Genomic DNA, 13,442 nt, shown 5'->3' on the forward strand with positions numbered 1-13,442 from the left:
CCACTGCAGAAGGTGCACCACAGGCAGCGTGAGGGTGGCCATCCACTTACGCACCACAGCAGGTAGAAAGGCACATGAAACCTGGGCGCGACTGACCTGGCTCCCACCTTGAGCTGTTCTTGCACTTGATCACGTGGATAAGGAACAATCTACAGAAACCAACAGAGGGTCAAGTTGTCAACAGTACAGGATTTGGGACTTGGAAAGTGGATACCATACAATATACCAAAGCACGTTTGAAGTCACCAGATCTGTCCCCTGCAGGCACCAGGGACCAAACAATCTGGAGGGAACTAGGCACAGAGAGGGGCTGGCTTCTGGCTTCAAGTCCTTGGAACAATCCACTGTGGTCAACAGTCAGTGCCTGCCACTCCCGCAGGCTCCAGGGTTTTAAGCTGCACTGTTCACCTTGGCCGGGATTCCCTCATCCACCAAGGTGCTGACAGCCAGCACCCACCCTAAGAAACAGAGGGAGATGCCACATGTACCTACGTGAAGCCAATGAGCACCCACAGGTAACAGGTCTTTTCTAGATTATTTATTAAAAATAGAGTCTCTAGCTGTCTCTTGCCCCTGCTAGCAAAAGACTTTCCCAACATTTTTTCCCAAATGGAATTAATAAATTTAGAGAACTCAGACGTCATCTCTCCTGAGTCCAGAGCTGTGGTTTTATGGGACAGTGAGGCAGCAGGCCCACAGGAGCCAGGAGTGGGATGGAATAAGCAATGCCAATCCCAGCATGGCAGCCTGACTAGACTCCTGCTGCCCCAGGCCTCAGGGTGTAGGACAAGCCCATGAGCAAAGGTCCACGGTTGCCCCAACAGACTCCTGTCAGCGTGGCTTCCCCAAGGAGCCAAAAAAGCTGGGCCCAAAGGAAAATATGAACTCATGGGAAAGGAGCGTCTGGACTGGGAAGAGGCAGCCCCTCAGCAGTGCCAGAGGTTTGCCCAAATATCAAGTTCCAAGCAGACTCATTCAGAAGGGACACTGCCTTCAAGCCAGCTTGGCCCAGAGACCGAATTCCCGGCCAGCTCCTGGGTTTGATGGGGTTCTTGTTGCTTTTAACAGGCCAGGCTGCTGGCCAGTCCAGCAGAGACAGTTCAGAAAGGCAGAGTGGCTCCTTATAAGTCAGCGCCAAGGTCCAAGTTTCTCTCGCTATTTCTTCCGCTTCAGTTTCATATCTTTTCTGCTTTTCATCTCTCTGTTTTTCTTTAACTTTTTGTTCTGTTTGGGTTCATTTTTGGCTTCCAACTTCCTTTTCTTGTCACTGAAAGAAGAAAAGCAGGAATAGAAAGAAGAAGGATAAAATATGGCATCATACGTTTCCCTCCCACCATGCTCACCGCTCAGATTACCCTGGACGCCAAACATATTATCTAGTGACCTTGACCTGAGGATAGTCCCTCATCTAAGCATGAGACTCCAAGGAAAAAAATCAGTGCTTTCTGCTGTGCTGTTGCCGTAATTTTCCTAATCAAGAGCCCCAGGGAGTAACTGGGCTGCACATTTCAGTGGGCCCTTGTTGACCTACTCGGGGATCACTCAGCAAAAGACTTTCCATCCCCCTTCCAGGTTAGATACTCCCCATCTAACTCTCTGTAACGCCGTGTCAGAGGGCACCTGGGAAATGAGGCAGCACTGATGCTGGAGCATTCGGTGGTGAGGGACAGGCAGAGAATATCCGACTGCTGGGATCCACAGCTCCCAGAGTCACAAGATTGTCTCTTCCCAACGTTTCCAACATAAACTCTTCAGGAGACTGTCAGTAACTATGACAACGCCAAGAATGCATCCTCCACACCAACCCCATAGGTGGCGGTAGAAGCCTCATCTCCAGAGGCCCAAGGCCGGGAGGTCTCATTCGCTGCCCAAGGGAAACCACAAGAAAGGTTCTAGCCCAAGGAACTGCTGTGTCTACAAGTGCACTCCTGCAGCGAAGCAGCTAGAGGCCGAGGTATTCAAAGAATGACCTAGGACTCCTAGGGTCCCCAAGGGCCTCCCAGGTGGTCCCCAAGATCAAAATTATTTTCCTAGAGATACTAATACATATTTGCCCCTTTCACTTTCATTCTCTCACAAATATTCAGCTTTCCAGAGGCTACCAGACGTGCGATAGCACCACAGATTGAATGCAGAAGCAGACATCAGAATCCAGCTGCTTCCCATTACACTAGATAGAGATTTGCAAGAATGTAAATGTGAAACAATGCCACTCTTCTATTTTATGAGAAAAGGATGTTTTTTTAAAACCACTTTAAGTCCATAATATTTAATTTTGGTAAGTTATACTATCTCAGGTTTCCCGTTCTAATATGAGAAATGCAGATACACACAACCCACATAAAAAATGCCCTAGAGGTCCTCAATGATTTTTGTGATATAAAGGGACTCTAAGACCTGAAATCCTTTGAGAACGACTGGCTCAGAGGAAGGAGTATGGCCAGGTCCTACTCTAGCTCAGCCTCTTCTAGGCAGTACACTTCCTGGGAAAGTTACTTAACCCTCATAGCCTTGGTCACTTCATCCTCAAGCACTGAGGGAACCAGGGCAGTGATGAAAGCCCCTGAAAAAGAGCCAAGTCAGTGGCAGCTGTGGACCATCCACTCCAGACCGTCCTCAGGGATGGCCCCGCCCAGCTTCAGACGGAGACCGCAGGGAAAGCAATGGCACTCGGTGGACAGTGCCCACAATGCTCTCCTCGCTTCTGCTTCGAGGCAAGTCACCAGAGAAGCAAACAGGCCAGAAGACCTCCCTGACAGGTGTACATTAGGTCCTCACCTTTTGAGGCTGACGATCGAGGCGTTCTGCCCAGCTTTATTCAAAGCTTCATTCCACTCCTCATCATCCCCACGGATTATGTATCTTTAAAAAAAAAGAGAGAGAGATCTCAAAACCTGCTTGAAAGAGGCAACTGCTTAAAAGAAAATAAAATGACAACATCCTTATCAGGCAAGTCCTGCCACAAAAGCCAGGCCAAGTTGTGTCGGCCTCTGCACAGCAGAGACAAGGGGAACAGGGGCAAAATAGGGCTGAGGTCTGTAGACAGAATTTCGCAGAGCAAGGAGAATCACCAGGCCTGCCAGTGGGGGTCAGAGACAGGACAGTTCTGCATAAAAGACAGTCAGCCCAACTGCCCTCCTGATTCATTAACTACACCTCAAAAGTCTCCTGTCACCCCCTCATCTTCTTGCTCACTCCATCTCCAGACAGGAGCCTGTTAGCCCTTGAATTGGGCCTCTGCCCACCCATCTTGCCCCACTTCTTTGGATCTAACTGTCTTGGCAAGTCCAGGTTTTGATATTGAAAAGCTGAGGGCAGATCTCAAACCCCTGCCCAGGGTCCACCTGGTCCCCTTCAGCTCATGGGTCCAACAATCACCAATGACCTGGCAACAGGACTGCAGGTCAGGAGGCCTGGAGTTCACTAATCCTGCAGTCACTGTTCACATCAATCTGCAGGGCGGGGCAACACCACTCAAGCTCAGCTCAAAGAGACCTAGGATTCCGAGCAGAGCCAAGCACGCTGTTGGTTGGTCCGTGGCAGCAGAATCCTTCCTTCTAATAAATGCACAGACAAAAAGCTCAACACAGAAAAGTGGCCATCAGGGCCTCCCTGGTGGCGCAGGGGGCTAGGACACAACCTATGAAACTGTCACAGCCACTGCAGCACAAGTTCGATCCCCTGCCAGCCAGGGAGAAACGCACATGGCGCAACAGACCTCTCCTGGCTCACCCACTGATCCCCTCAGCAGTGTACTTAAGTCAATCTGCCTAATCTGTCCCCTGCTCTGTCTCTGGTGAATCCTCTCACTCCCCTACACCTCTGGCCTGTGTCCAGCTCTCGTATGCATAAATAAATAAATCTTAAAAAAGGAAAAAAAAGGGGGCCATTAGAAGTCGATGCTCATCACTCAGCCTCCTTCCAGAGGGACCAAGGCGTGACTCGGAACCCTAGGACTCCAAAGGGCAGTGTTGATCTGGGGAAACCAAATCTGACAAGATCGTGTAAACAGTGAATTACGAGGTTTTAAATATCAGTGCTGCTCAGGGTATCCTGAAAGTGATTAGAGAAACCTGCAGCTCCTGAGGGCCCAGAAGCTGAGATGGAGCCTTCGCTTCCCAGAAGTAGTGAGGGGACCTTACTGAGAGAGGTCCATGTCCTTCAGCTTCCCCACTTCTTTCTTGTGTTTCTCCTGGAATTCCTTCGCTGCTTCATCCTGCAGACAGAGTAGGTCAGAGTGAAGCCAGGGACAAAGCACAGAAGAGTGTCCCTCAAGGAGCAGACATCTTCTGCTCAGTCACCCCTCCTCTGTTAGAGGCAGCCTCACTACACACACAAATACAAATGCCTACTCTGGAGAGTCACAAATGACATACAGGACGTTCACAACAGCGACTGCAAGGCAGCCTGCACACACCTCAGTAGGCGGCCTGAGTCTTGAAAAAGACTCAGATGTACTCATGCACACGCGGCGCAAGCAGATGTGGGAGTGACGGGGGGGGGAGGGGGAGCCCAAACACCTCCAAGGTGTGCATGAGTGCAAAGGACTTGTCCCAAAGGGGAAGGGGTATGTTGTGTGCTCTGACAAGGCCTCCAGGGAGCTTACCAGGTCATCACTCAGGGTCTTCATCGTGGGCTCCATCACCACATCCTTCACTGCCACCATCTGCTCCTCGATGGCCTTTTCCTGTACTTCATTAAATAGCTAGAAAAGACAAACGGCCGAGAAGCAGAAGTGAAGCAACAGCAGAAACCTAGTCATTCGTTACCAAGTTACTCGGCACATGCGCTCCTGTGGTTTAGAAACACACATTTACAGCAAGAGCAGAAAAATACAAACTAGGCAGATATCACATTCCTAGCAGTGGTGTCTCTAGGAGAGAACAGGAATCATTACTGATATAGCTCAACTCCCCTATCTCTTTTGGGGGGGGTATGGGGGGGTGGGGGGGTATGGGGGGGGTGTGCGCGCGTGTGCGCGCAGACCTACAACAAATACAGCCAGATGTTAGCATCTGTTCATCTTGGGGCAGGGAGCAGGTCTGTTACATTATTCCAGAGCAAAACCCTGCCCTTGGCTAGGTTTACCTTCACCACTTTGCGGATGACCCGGTTGAAAAGTCCCATCAATTGTCCCGAAGGCAGCTCAATTTCCTTTTCCAGCTGGTCCACAGATTTATGCTGCAGGCCAATCCCCAAGAGAAGAGCCTGGAAGACAGAAGAGCTGCTGGAATGGCCCCAGGGCAGGCCCATCCCTATTAACATGATTCAGGAACCAGAGTTTTTTGACCAAAGCAATCTCGTAGAAAATGTCAACAGGCAATGACTATTTGGGAATCTTTTTCATCGTGTTACTAAAACCACCAATAACTGAAATCTGCAAACTCACTCTTCATTCTGACAAATACCTGCTTGACAACTACTTTACAAGTATGGGTACCCCAGACCTCTGCTAGGATAGTCAGAAGCAAGGCAATATGGAAGGAAGACAGCACATGGGCTCAAGCTGCAACTTTTCTATATACTAACTGGATAGCAAGGCACAGGACCTTGCAGCACGTCCTCACCTGGGAAACGGAGGCCACTGCCTATCAGAGCCACGAGGCTACATGCATAACCTTACATCAAAGTGTCCAAGCCAATACCTAGCACATAATTCGCCACACAACCCATCTTCCTTTCCAACACACATGTAGCAGGTGACCTACCGACTGTGCAGCAGACAAGGCCAGGTCCCCCAGTTGGTTGAGGAAATACATCCGGGAGATGGCCGGGATCATGTCCATGATGAGGTGATAGTCGACCATGTTCCGAGAATACATCTCCAGCCGCTTCAGATCATAGGGCAGGAAGAGTGCTTCCAGCTCCTCCCGGCGCAGGACTATACATGAAACAGAGCCAGAGCAGTCAGGGTGGCCGGACGCCCTGGCCAGGCCTGATGGGATTCCTGGATAGGGTGCCATCTCAGGACCGTGATGTGTACCAACAGCTGCTGGTCCTCAGGACCTTAACCACAGCAGAGGTGGAAGAGCCACCTGCGTGTGCCCACCCACTGAAGCAGCACACTGCCTGGGCAGCCCTGACCTAGCGGCGCTCTGATGCACCTGCAGAGGCAGCAGGTCAGTGTGCAGCCCTTGCAAGTTCCCAAACCAGGGGAAGGCTCCCCACGCCCAGGGCTAGCAGAATACATCCACACTTCATCCCCACTGTCACTGCTCCTCGGCACCCAGAAAGTGCGTATGCTCAGACCAGATTTTCCATCAAAGTGTAATTGGCAAGAGAAAAAGGAATATATACAAACACAATTAGCAACAGGGGGAAAACTTCACAGCTGTTAATACTAATGATCCCTTACACGTTTCTGTATTTTTAACATTCAGATGGAATTTATAAGCCCAAAGCACTTCGAAGTGTTGGCCACAGAAAGTTGGCAGCGTATTCTTATTACAGCTTCACTAATGAGGAAACTGAGCCTCAAAAGATTGAGCCCGCTCCCCCAGCTCACAGGATTTAAGTCCGCTCCATAATTAACTAGCTGCATGACCTTATTATTTGACATCTCCAAAGTCAAATCACATCCCCAAAGTCTTGTTGCGAAGCTGAAGGAGGTGTGTGTGACCGTACCCCTAAGGCACAGCAGGGCCTCCCAAGTGGGGGCGGCAGTGGAAGCCAGGACTAGAACCTGTCCCGATTACGAGCCCAGCCCGCCTCCCGCTTCCATGTGGCCAGGCTGCTATCAGCCCCCGCTGCCTCCTGAAGGCCCAGCTCACCTGGCTGCTCTGCCTTCCCGATGTTCCTGTTCTGGATGATGTTCAGAGCCAGGGGAGGAGAAAAGGTGCTGAACTGGTACGACAGTAGGGCCAGGAAGCGCCTTCGGAAATCTGTGGGGTATGACCAGAGTCAGAGGTCCGGGCCCCCCGCCCACCACCTCGCTGTCCCCACTCCACTCCAACTCACCTTTCCAAAAGGCTGAGAGCCAGGCTCCCTGGTCTGCCTCGTCCTCGTCCTCGTTGGTCAGCATCTTCAGCATGATGCACGAGTGTTCTCCGGTCAGGTCGTTCTGGGAACCACACACTCCTAATTAGCATCTAGGGTACCTTTCCCAGACAACGTCACTGCTGAGATCATGTGCGCAAAGATGAAAGGCTCCGAGCTTCCGGCTGCCTTTCCTTTTTCCCTGGCCAGGAGACGTGCCCTCGCCTTCACATTCGCACACGGTCTCACTTCTGCACCGCAGCTTCCAAAGACCAGTTTGTCCTGCAACTTCCAAGCAGGAGCCACAAAAAATGGAACAGAGCCGTCCAGGCCTTGGGAGTGGGCCACTTGCTCCTGCCAGGTCAATTCTGAACCCAGTCGCTGCAGCCTAAACTCCACACCATCCAATCCACATGTTCTAGGTGTCCTACAGCAAAAACTTCCTAGCCCAAAACCCAGGCTTCCCATGCTTTGCAAGGGTCAGCTCTTCAGTGCTTTCAGCAGCAACTGTGAGTTTCCAATTTTTACCACCCGAGAGCCCCACACAAAGCCCCACACCAGCAAAACATCTGATGAATTTCAACTGAAGAGCTTTCCTATAACAAAACACCCACACTCACTAGAGCAGTGGGCAGCACGTGACTGAGGGACCCACGAGTCTACACCCCGCTCAATGGCCTGCGTTCTCTTTGCTGCCAACCGCCAGATTTCTCTCATCTCCACCCAACTCAAGGACAAGGATCCAGCCTATCTACATGCTGCTCTGTGCCCCAAAACCCAGTGGTCTCCACCAGTCCCACTTTAAACTCTCAAATGGGCACTAGCTTTGACTACTGGCTTTGCGCTCTTCAAAAACCAAACATACAGTGCTCTTCCTGCTCAGCTGATGACCACTCCTCACTGAGAAAACGGAAGCAGTCACACAAGAACTTCATCCTTCCAACTCAGAATGCACCAGCAGGTGGACATCTTGGCTAATCACACTCCTGGCCTTCCTCCTGTTGTGAAGGATAGGGCAAACTGCACTCTAGGGCCCTCCCCAGCTCCCCCAAAGCCTGCCCTCCTCCAGTCAGTTCCCTCACCTGTATTATCATTTGCACGATCTCTGCAGCATCATACCATGCAGCAAACAAACGTTCTAGAATCTCCCATCTGATAAACCCACCTTAACTCCAATGTCCCAATAATCTCTCCTGCCCAAGCTCCTCCTTGAACTCCTGACCCCAAAAGTCAACTACCTACTCCTCATCTGGATATCTCACAACCATCTCACTCACACTTTGTATGCAAAAAAATAAATTCCTACTTTTCCCTCCAATTCTGTTCCTCCCTATCTGGGTAATAGCTCAGCAAACAGCATCACCAACATCCAGTTTTCACAAACCCCTGTCTCTCAAGCCAAAAATCAAGGAATTATCCTTGATCCTCCTCATTTAATCCTAGGTGGGTTAGATCTAGTTCAACCTCCAAAACCACGTCACATCTGGCCCTCTGGCCTCACACCTCTTCTATCTTCCACCTTAAACCACGCCACCTTCCCCTCACACTCTGCCTCTCCTCCTGGACCACTATGACTCACCATCAGACAGCAGCCACAGACCCTGTCTTCTGATCTCTGACAGAATGGGGCAAAAATGCCAAGTCCTCACCTGGACCTCACTGCCCCTTTCCTGTTAAAGACTCTTCAGCCATGCTCCTGCTTGAGGCCTTCTGTCTCCTCACACAACCAAGTCCACATCCACCACAGGCCCTTGTGCGTGCTATGTGCTCTGCTTAGCCATGCTCTTTCCCTCAGGCCTGTCACGTGACTCTTGCATTCTGATCATTCAGTGTAAAAGGCTGCCTGACCAGCTCAGAAGCTTAGCTACGCCTTACACTACAATTTCAGTGCTTGGTTTTCTTCACTATCAGTAATTTCTTACTTGTTCACCTTTTTTATTGCCTAATTCTACCCATTAGAAAATAAGCTTCATGACTTATCTTGCTCGGCACCTGAGTCACTGCGGGTGGCTAAATAGGTTTTAATGAACTGGCATCACTAACTCTCAACTTCCCCAACAACCCTCTACATGCGGCTCATCCACACAGCTGCGGCCCTGCCGTCAGATACCAACTCTCAGTGGAATCTGCACAGTGACCCTTCCATCCTAAAACCACCCCTGAGGGCCTCGCCTACAGAAGTCCAGAATTTGATGACCAAGCCCATGTGTACCTCTGCCACACTATAGTTAAGCACAGGGCTCGCACTGCCTGGCCTTTCCTTGAGGATGGCTGCTTCAGGGGCCATTAGAATAAGCCTCCCCCAGGGGGGCACCAGAGCTCTGCGCAAGGACCAACCTGTCACCAACCACAACTGCAAACCCACACCCTCCTCTGCCAGAGGCCTCACTCACCGGGGTCTGCCTCAGGTAAACAGGAACAAACCCAGCTCGTTTCCAGAACCTGCAAATAAAGCAAGCAGGTCACCCTGCACATTTTCTGAGGAGCGGCTGACAGATAGGAAGGGCAAGGAAGAGCAGGGAGATGACAGAAGGCTGACACAAGACAGCAGCTGAAAACGCAAACTCACAGAACTTTTCATGTTCAGCACGGCCCAAGGGGGTAAGGGAGGAGGAAGAGCAGGCAAGTCCTTACTTGAGGAGCCTGGGGGTCAAGCCATAGGACACACCCAGGTAATCCAGGCGCTCAGCAGGCCTCTCATTCAATTTGAGGAGTAAAGGAGGAAGGTCTTTCCGGGGAGTGACAACCTCTTCCAACAAGCTGACAGCCTAAAGGATGCCGGGAAAGAACACAGTTCAGCCAGCAGAGAGGGAAGATGGTCAGTGACATCCCCAAACACTCCTGCCACAGCAGGCTCTGGACTGAACACAAGCTAACTAGGGAGAGGTTTTTAAGCTTATTCACACGTTTTTTAAAATAAAGGAACACCAGTAGGTCCAGAGGTCATTCCCAAGTATGCCAAACTCCTAAACATGCATGGACTCACACTGCTTGGAAAGCAGAATGCAGAAAAATATAGTTACAAAACCAAGATTCACTGAACCGAGGAAGGGCTCAGCAGTGGGGGCTGAAGATCCAGGTCTCTTATCGATGACTCCAGTAACAGTGACAAGCCCCCTGCACACTTCCCCAACAGGAATACAGTGAGAAGCAAATGGATGCACAGAGAGCGCCACAGTGTCTAGCACTATCGTTACGACCAAGGAGGCCAGCACCAGCCGTCCTCTGGGGTCAGCATTGAGAGGAGCTGGAAGAGCAGGGTCTTAGAGCTAGGGCGCCATCAGCACCACCCGGGAGCTTGTTAAGACACATTATGGGGGCCCCACCCCAGAGCCTGATTCAGCAGGTCTGGAAGGAGGTTCAAGAATCAGTTTTTAACAAGTTTCCAGGTGATGCTGAGGATATGGCCCTGAGGAACTCAACCATTAGGATGGAGAAAGCAGCAGCCTCTCCAGAACGGGAGGGAAATCTGCCGGGAGCGCCCAGACCACCTGACAATTTTTTTTTTTTTTAAGATTTATTATTTTTTTTATACAAGCACTGGGTATAGTCAGAAGCACCAGAGGGTGAGAGAATTCACCAGAGCCAGAGCGGGGAACAGAATAGGCAGACTGACAAAGTACACTGCTGAGGGGAGCAGCGGGTGACAGGAGAGGTCTGCGCGCCATGTGGAACCCTCGCCCGGTGGCCGGGGATCAAACCAGCACTGCAGGCAGCTTCGCAACTCAGTGCTCAACCGCTGTGCCACCAGGGAGGCCCCACCGCCTGACAATTCTTGACGATGCGCCTGAAGACCCAGAGAAGGACCCTCCCAGCAACCAGGGGCGCAGCTTGCCCTGCAAAACAGACTTACCTCGCTGCTGACAGTATGAATTTCGTGGGATGTCTCAAGGACCTTTTCCTCGAGACAAGGGAACCTGCCCTCATAGTACATCTGCAGCAGCTGCAGAGCGCGGCTACCATAGCCCATCTGCAAGAAAACATGGCAGAAAACAGGAAAAAAGAATTTTCTCAATGTGTCCACCCACTTCTATGCCCCTGCACGTCTATGTCCCAGAAATTCTTCACTCTGGGTCAAACTGCAGCTGGCAAAGAGAACCAATAAAAATCCCTCAGTGAGGTCAAGTCATGACCCTTTAGTGTGCAGCGCACAGCGAGCCCCTCGCCTTCACACTCTTAGCCCATCGTGAGCAGTCCACAGGGCATCTGGCAGTGCTTTCTGGTCCACAGATCAGTAAATGCAAACTGAAGGCTCTACAGCTAACTCCACAGTGGGATTTCCAGAGAAGGAAGTGATCGCAGACAGAAGATCCAGGTCACAAGTCCCCGGGTCACTTATGACCACACTTTCCACCCACCCACCCCCAGCCCAGGCCAAATTCTCCACAGCAGAGAAGTGCCGGGCTCTGCATGCTCTGATAGTTTATTTACGTAATCAAAGACACCTGCCCCATGAGCTGCCCGCAGCACTCGAGGTTTGAGAAGCCCAAAGACACGTTACCCCTTGATAATCCGGATGAACAGCAATGCGAACGACTCTTCCACCTGAAAGGCCACCAAAGTCTGGATCTTGGAACTGTGTGGGAGACACAAGCCAGCAACTTAGCAACACAAAACATCCCCTGGTAGCACCAGTTTCACTAATCAGACATGCCAAGGTAAGTGTGTCACCTGCTCTGACACTGTCCATGGAATCAGGTCCCCCGAAGCCTTCTTGCCGCGAGACAAGCTGTTCAAGATGGACTGTCGAGAAATCTCCCCCTCAAGGCACACCTATGGGGGAAACAGGACAGTGCAGGTACGGGGCGCCCAGTACAGAGCCCGCCCACAGATCATCAGCATCCCCTGTGCCTTCAACTAGCCAGCTGCTTCTACTCCAGCTGAGGCTGAGCCCTGTAACTGCCTCGTCCATTTCCAATGGACGTTCCATTACTGTGCCCCATGGGCATCCTGACGCCCTCCTGGCCCAAAGAGTAAAAACCACACTTCTGCCAAAGACAGTTCTCATGCAGTGTGCATGTGGGTACACCAATGAAGACACAGACTGCTCACACAGCTCTGTACAGAAACATGCAAATACACAATGTACATGTCTACAGGACAATGTGAACACCACACAGTGCGTGCTATAATGAAACATTAGGCAGCTAAAACTCATGCATATTGTGACTATTGATACACTGCAAAAAAAAAAAAAAAAATGAAAAAGCCCCTTGAGACCTAAGAAATTCCCCATATAAGTGCCACAAGGACCCCTCTGCTTCCGTACCTGGATGACAGCGAGCACTTCAGGAAGGGCATTCTGGGTCGGGGGCACGGGAGGCAGAAGGCAGAAGAGATGGTGGGCAGGAGCATCAGAAAGCATCTGAAGATCATTGGGAGAGTTCTGCAGGGACACGCACATGGGTCAGCGAGAGCCACTCCTCAAGAGGCTACTCTGGGATCACAGGATGACTGAATACTGCCTTCCCCAAAGCCCAGGGATAAGCTGCAATCCAGCAGTGCACCTTTCCAGCTCCTTGGCTCACCAGCCTGAGACTTCACATGGCTTACGCGGGACTTAGCGTCAAATGTTCAGTTATGTCATCATAAGTGCTAAGGCTGCAAAGCAGGGAGGAGAACTGCTTGGTTAGCACTACTTATTCCACAGCCCGGAAGGAACTTCCTCTTGATAAGAAAATCTGACACTTTTAACACCAATTGTCAGCCTCCCATTGAAGGGAGGTCACAAAACTGCTACCCAGGCACTCAGAAAGCTCCTTCCCAACATGGCCTGAAGATTTTCAAATATTCTAAATGCTCTAGCTCACTGCTCCTTAAACATAAACAGCCCAGAGGGACAAGGCTGGTCTCAGGTCAAGGAGGACCACAGGGTTACAGCTGCTGTCATCTCAGTCTATCAGTTTAGCGGAGGTGAGATATTCTAAGAACCCTTTCTAAGATGGGCAAAGCTTCCCACCCAGGACAAGTCTGAACAACAACGGGAACTGTACCCCCTCCAGCCAGACCACCGGACATGGCCGGCCTCAGAACACTCAAGTACCAGGAGAACGGTGACCCGAGCCACCAGGAAATAAAGGACGTGAAGAAAAGGCAAGTGTTGGATTTCAATGCTAAAGGTCACCCAAGGGCTAGCGGGGCAGGTACCTTGTAGTGAGAAGCCACATAGAGGGCCATGAGCCGTTGGAGGAAAACTTCGGAGGCCTTGTGGTAGCAGAAGAGAGTATCTCTGTTAACATAGTAACTGGGTCTAGAGTTAAGCAGCCAAAACAAGTCAGAGCCAGTCCAAAACAGCATGTCCTACTCCCCAGGCTGGATTTCCCTTAAGTTGGGAAGAGGAAGCCCATGCGCTAAGCAGAGACAAGTCAGGGAGGGAAGAAAAGGGAAAGTGGGATGCTTGGCTCCGCTCCCCGCCGCCCCCTGAAGGAGCAGCAGAGGCAAAGAGGCAAATCCTTTCATTAATTCTT

At 51.0% G+C, this 13,442-nt stretch overlaps 1 protein-coding gene across 2 annotated transcripts in view; it reads right to left on the reverse strand.

Annotated features, from left to right (window-relative positions):
* Positions 1 to 1,139: 1,139 nt before the first annotated feature.
* Positions 1,140 to 13,442, reverse strand: part of NAT10 (N-acetyltransferase 10) — a gene marked incomplete at its 5' end in the record, with an annotated part of 31,645 nt that continues 19,342 nt past the window's right edge. The window contains 15 exons of one of the 2 annotated variants that reach the window (XM_084243637.1): positions 1,140 to 1,267; positions 2,779 to 2,862; positions 4,143 to 4,216; positions 4,607 to 4,705; positions 5,089 to 5,208; positions 5,709 to 5,881; positions 6,771 to 6,881; positions 6,958 to 7,060; positions 9,369 to 9,417; positions 9,610 to 9,743; positions 10,829 to 10,945; positions 11,477 to 11,551; positions 11,647 to 11,748; positions 12,245 to 12,340; positions 13,123 to 13,219. In XM_084243637.1, the coding sequence (XP_084099763.1) occupies positions 1,156 to 1,267; positions 2,779 to 2,862; positions 4,143 to 4,216; positions 4,607 to 4,705; positions 5,089 to 5,208; positions 5,709 to 5,881; positions 6,771 to 6,881; positions 6,958 to 7,060; positions 9,369 to 9,417; positions 9,610 to 9,743; positions 10,829 to 10,945; positions 11,477 to 11,551; positions 11,647 to 11,748; positions 12,245 to 12,340; positions 13,123 to 13,219 (1,546 nt within the window). In that variant the 3' untranslated portion in view covers positions 1,140 to 1,155. Of the gene's footprint in view, positions 1,268 to 2,778; positions 2,863 to 4,142; positions 4,217 to 4,606; positions 4,706 to 5,088; positions 5,209 to 5,708; positions 5,882 to 6,770; positions 6,882 to 6,957; positions 7,061 to 9,368; positions 9,418 to 9,609; positions 9,744 to 10,828; positions 10,946 to 11,476; positions 11,552 to 11,646; positions 11,749 to 12,244; positions 12,362 to 13,122; positions 13,220 to 13,442 lie in introns of both variants that reach the window. The other variant, XM_084243636.1, reaches the window with a different exon arrangement.

This window comes from Talpa europaea (genome assembly GCF_964194135.1).
Source record: "Talpa europaea genome assembly, chromosome: 1".
Lineage (NCBI taxonomy): Eukaryota > Metazoa > Chordata > Mammalia > Eulipotyphla > Talpidae > Talpa > Talpa europaea.